This window comes from Bidens hawaiensis, unplaced genomic scaffold (assembly GCF_021521415.1).
Source record: "Bidens hawaiensis isolate Kalapana, Puna unplaced genomic scaffold, B.hawaiensis_p1.1 tig00020750_1, whole genome shotgun sequence".
Classification (NCBI taxonomy): domain Eukaryota; kingdom Viridiplantae; phylum Streptophyta; class Magnoliopsida; order Asterales; family Asteraceae; genus Bidens; species Bidens hawaiensis.
The window spans coordinates 1-5757 of NW_027493187.1; the positions used below are offsets into that span (position 1 = coordinate 1).

At 40.1% G+C, this 5757-nt stretch overlaps 1 protein-coding gene across 2 annotated transcripts; it reads left to right on the forward strand.

Moving 5' to 3' along the window:
- Nucleotides 1-267: 267 nt before the first annotated feature.
- On the forward strand, nt 268-4370 carry LOC143561619 (uncharacterized). Of its 2 annotated transcripts, none has more exons than XM_077049648.1 (2): nt 268-1217; nt 1269-4370. In XM_077049648.1, the coding sequence occupies exons 1-2, from the start codon at nt 622-624 to the stop codon at nt 1849-1851; spliced, it is 1179 nt and encodes a 392-aa protein (XP_076905763.1). In that variant the 5' UTR covers nt 268-621; the 3' UTR covers nt 1852-4370. The 2 variants fall into 2 exon arrangements, with proteins under 2 accessions (XP_076905763.1, XP_076905764.1); XM_077049649.1 differs by having other exon boundaries at nt 1404-4370.
- The last annotated feature ends 1387 nt before the right edge of the window (nt 4371-5757 follow it).

Genomic DNA, 5757 nt, shown 5'->3' on the forward strand with positions numbered 1-5757 from the left:
ATCAAAAGTGTCGAGGTTTATACAAACAATCCAAATCATTTCAATAAAATATCGTTCTTTGATATGAAATTATGTCCACTCCCAAAAATATAATTTCACATTAAATATTTCTGTTCCATTTCCTTTAATAAATTTATGATGTTAAAGTACCCAAAGGATGCATAGTCAAATCTTATAGAAATAAATTACATTTTATTAAATAAATGAAAATACGGTCAAACTACGTATCTCCAATTATAATCCCAAATATGTGTTGATTTATTATTCGTAATTTAATTTCCATAAGTATTAGTCTTAAAAGGAGCATTAGTATTATTAATTCCAAGAATGTCATTCTAACTTACTCTGTTTCGACGATGCAGTATTGATTATTTGATTGATTTGAAATCATAGAATTAATTATGCAAACAAAAGAAAATCTTTTAAGGTAATATACTAATTTGCATTAACTGGATCATTTTAGCGGTCGTGAAAGGGTGGAATAACTCATATTTGAAAATTTGCCAGTGCGCCTTTATAAAGCGGATAGTTGTGTGTTCCAATCCAATTCAATTCATTCTTGTTCTTGTGTTCTAGCACACACAATATAATCTTCTCTTTTTTTCTCTGTTCCTTATTGTCATGGAAAATAACTCTCAAGCTCCCAAGCGTAGAGGGAGGCCTGCAGGGTCAAAGAACAAAAGGACCAGAGTAGAAGGAGTTGGTATGGGTAATAACATTGGTTTAAATGTGAATGGCCTTGAGGTGCCAGCTGGTTCTGATGTCATAGCTGCCATCTATGATTATGCTAATTGCCACCAATTGAATGGCCTTAGTGTTATGACCACACATGGGACTGTGCGCACCATCACCCTCTACCGATCAAACAGGCCTTTTTCTCTCATCACATGGAAAAGTGATTACAAATTGTTGTATATCACGGGGAACTTTTATGGATCTTCATCTTCCATCAGACCACCATCACCCTTTTCTCCTCAACACATTGCTACTTTTATTACTGGCGAAGGAAGGTTGCATACCGGGATCATTCAAGGAAAGCTAATTGCTGGAACTAAAATGGTTCTTGGTTTTTCTTTTATCAACGGGACTGAACATGTCAAACTTTCACTGCCTCCGCCTCCACCTCCACCTCGGGCTTTACCTTCATCTTCGCTGTTTCTTGATTCGTACGGAGGCTTACACACAGCAACTTCCGCTCTAACTTTAGCTGCTGCAAGGTTCAGAACAGCAGCTACTGGTCTGCCTGGGCTTTCTTCAGGTGCTGCAAGATTCAGGATAGCAACTGCTGGTCTACTTTCAGGGCTGATGACAGCGACTGCTGGGTTTACTGAGTTCCCTTTAGGTGCTGCAAGGTTCAGAACAGCACCTGCTGGTCTGCCTGGGCTTTCTTCAGGTGCTACAAGGTCCAGGATAGCAACTGCTGGTCTACTTTCAGGGCTGATGACAGCGGCTGCTGGGCTTACTGAGTTTCCTTTAGGTGCTGGAAGGTTCAGACCAGAAATTGCTGGTCTAGCTGAGCTTTCTTCAGGTGCTGGAAGGCCGATGACAGCGACTTCTGGTTTTACTGAGTTTCCTGTAGGCGCTGGAAGGTTCAGACCAGCAACTGCTCATCTAGCTGAGCTTTCTTTAGGTGCTGGAAGGTTCAGGCCAGCAACTGATGGTCTGCGTGAGTTTTCTTCTGGTGCTGGAAGCTCCAGGACAGCTTATGGCCTTCCTGCAGCTCCATCACCATCTCCCTTGATCTCATGCCTGATGCCCAATGGCAATAACCTTTCATCCACCTTCGGTCAAAGGAGTTCAGCAGGTCCATTCGGAGGGCAAACTGTGGTTGAACGTGAAAACAACTACTAGATCTGGTTTTGTTAGAGAAAATTTTGTTCCATTTTTGTTTGTTATGGCTTAATGCCTTAGATGGTTATTTTTATTCTGTCTTTCAAATTTTATGTTTCTTTCCGTTCGTTGCTGATTACACACACATTTGTGTATCGCAACTCTGCTATTTTAATGAACTCAGTGCCTTAATTTCATATTATTACTGTTCATAAATTAGTTGCTTTTAAGTCTCCTCCGTTTTGATTTATAGTTGAAAGATGGCACTCAACATTGATTTGTTGTATCTTGCACTCGTGAAGTTAGAAAGCAAAACATTGATTAGACAGTGACGGCTGTTGGTTTAGTCTAATGATATCTAGGGTTTTCTTCTAAAAAAATTAACCTTGATGACATGTAAATATATGGGTTCTTTCTATAATGAAGAAGTTGGAAGAATATCATCATCATCATCGTACTCAGTATATCCCACTAATAGCAAAGTTATGGTACGGTCTGAGAAGGGTTAGATGTAGACAGCCTTACCCCTACCCTGTAGGACTAGAGAGGCTGCTTCCGGTGAGACCCCCGACTCGATAGTAGTTTTGCATCAAGCCTTGGACATAAGGCACATAGCACTAAATCATTGGGACACCGACTGATTGGTGCATGTACCCTTGTCTTTCGGCTATCAACGCCACCACATGATGCCTGATTAACCTTCTGCCACTTTTAACGTTATTTTCACGAGATTAGTAAAATAACATCAAAATTAGTGCAATTTCACTTTTGCCCACCCGAGGGTTCACACATATATACATTATATGCGCGCACCACAAGCAGGGCTCAAGAAGTTGGAAGAATATAAATATGAAAATATGAGTTTGCAGGTCATAGTGGACGTAATAAAATTATTCAAGTCCTAGTTGTATGTGCTAACACATAAGTAAATTACCTAGTCATCTTCTATGTTTGTCCTGAAGTGAAGCATATTTTCCTTAGGTAACTGTTGTTGGATGGAGTCCTAGTATATTTAAATTTATCGTCTACCAGCACATTTGAACCTATTTATGGATGGTTCTGTATCTATTTGCGAATGGCAGTAGCTTGCGTTACAAGGTACCTGGTGCTTGTAACATTATATAAACTCCCAAAAATTGTATTATTTATTATTTATTAGATATCAGAAGTGGCAAGTTGTATACAAATCAACTATGAATTATGAAATAGCATTCATTTTAATCTGAAATTCTGTCAACTCCAAAAATATTAATACCATTAAATAGTTTCTTTTCATCATATTTTTGAAAAATCAGGTGTGTATCCAAATGATACATAGTCAAATTTTATACAAACGAACAAACGTGCACGGTAAAATCTCACTCATAGCAGGGCTACAAGTAGGGTTTGAGGAGAGTGGGATGAGGGAAAACCTTAACCCATCCTGGGGGATAGAGAGACAACTCCCTCTGAGACCCGATAAGTATTGGCCTAAAAGTGAACATTAGTAAAAAGTCCGGTCAAACTATGTAATACTAAAATACATATTATAACAATTCTTTAAGACCACAACTCCAAATCTTATAGAAAGAAAATACGTATTCAAAATTAATAAAAACCATGTCAAACAACGTATGGAGAATTACAAAAAAATACATACATTAATATATGGATATATTATTCGTAATAGAATTTCTATAAGTATTGGCCTAAAAGTGAGCATCAAAGATACGGTTAATTCATAGAATAAATTTTTAACTTTTTCTGCTTTAATAAAGCAGTATTGATTGATTCAAAACCGTCAAATTTTAATTAATTATACAAACAATAGAAAATCTCTTTAGTTAATATACTAATGTGCATTAACTGGGTTGGTTACAGCGGTTGAAAAAGTGGGGAAAAACTCATATTTGAAATTTTGCCAATGCACCTTTATAAAGCGTAGTAGTGAGTTCCAATCTGATTCTTGTGTTCTACCTCTCCCATAATTATCTTCTCTCTTTTTTCTCGATTTCTTGGTGTGATGGAAAATACCTCTGAAGCTCCAAAGCGTCGAGGGAGGCCCCCAGGGTCGAAGAACAAAAAGACCCGAAAGCCTGTAACAAATCCTTCTGAAATCACCATACACAGAAATGGTATGGGTTTACACCTGAATACCCTTGAGGTGCCAGCTGGGCGTGATATCATTGCTGCTGTTTATGATTTCACTAACCGCCATCAATTGGGGGGTGTTAGTGTTACAAGCACATATGGGCTTGTGCGCAACGTCACCCTCTACCATCCAAACATGCCTACACCTTTGTACAAATACAAAGATGTTCATTGGTTGTTGTATCTCATGGGGAATTTTTATGGATCTCCATCTTTCATCAGACCATGGTCACCCTTTCCTACTCGCCACTTTGTATCTCTTGAATGTGGTCGAGGGATCCCGTATATGGGGTCCGTTCAAGGAAAGTTAACCGCGGCAAGTAATGTACTTCTTAGCCTTTCTTTCATTAAAGGGACTGAATCTATCAAACTGCCTCTGACTCCTGCTATACCCGCTCCTCAATACTTTTTTTATCTGAATAGAGGTATTCGCACAATAACTGGTGGTCTACTTTTAGGTGATGGAGGTTCTATTTCAGCAGCCGGCGATCTGCTTTCAGGTGCGGAAGGCTCCATGCCAGCAGCCGGCGGTCTGCTTTCAGGCGCGGGAGGTTCCATGTCAGCAGCCGGCGGTGTGCTTTCAGATGTGGGAAGTTCCATGTCAGCAGCCGGCGGTCTGCTTTCAGGTGTCGGAGGTTCCGTGTCAGCAGCCGATGGTCTGTTTTCGTGTACTGGAGGTTCCATTTCAGCAGCCGATGGTCTGCTTTCAGGTGCTGGAGGTTCCAGGTCACCAGCTGGCGGTCTGCTTTCAGGTGCTGAGGGTTCCATGTCAGCAGCCGACGGCCTGCTTTCGTATGCTGGAGGTTCCATTTCAGCAGCCGACGATCTGCTTTCAGGTGCTGGAGGTTCCAGGTCACCAGCCGGCTGTCTGCTTTCAGGTGCTGAGGGTTCCATGTCAGACGGTATGCTTTCGGGTGCTGGAGGTTCCATTTCAGCAGTCGACGGTCTGCTTTCAGGTGCTGGAGGTTCTATGTCAGCAACTGCTGCTCTAACCGAGTTTTCTTCAGGTGCTGGTCTACCTGAGTTTTCGTCTGGTGCTGGATGGTCGGGACAGCCTATGGTGGTCCTATAGCTCCATTATCATCACCTTCTTTGATTCCATGGAACCAGATGACCAATACCTTTCCATCTGCCTCAGGTCCTAAGGAAGAAAGAAGCAACTACTAGATCTGGTTTTCTTAGGAAGAAGCACAAATTTTGTTTTGTTTTGTTTCTGTTTGTTAGTGCCTTCCTTTCGATGATTGTTTTTGTTCTGTCTGTCAAGTTGACATTTTTAGTTTCTAGCCGTTGCTGATTACACATGTATGTGTATTGCAGCTCTGCTATTTTAATAAATTCAGTGCTTGTTTCATTCAGATATGTTGTTACTATTCCTATCTGAAGTCTGCTCTTTGTTGATTTCATTTGTTCTTAGGTAATTATTGTTTCGTTTTGTTGTGTGTATGGTTATGGTTTACTAGCACTTCTGTATCTATTTGTTAATGGCAGTTGTTTGCATTTCAAGGTATCGTTACTACCTGGTGCTTGAACCTGCAGTTTGGTAGTTCTGTTAAGGCTAAAGGTTTATTTAGTATCATTTGCAGATAGGTTGGTTGAATTGCTTATAACCTCATTGGAAATGCAGTTGATTTTTTAAAGTACACTTGTTGGATGATTTTATTTTGATTTTTTAGTAAAATGCACTGATCGTCTCTGTACTTGGCCAACATATCTCCTTTCGTTCTTAAGTATCAGAAATTACACATATCGTACTTACTCTTTGCAAAGTCATTACGCGTTTTGGTCCGTGTGCCGGTT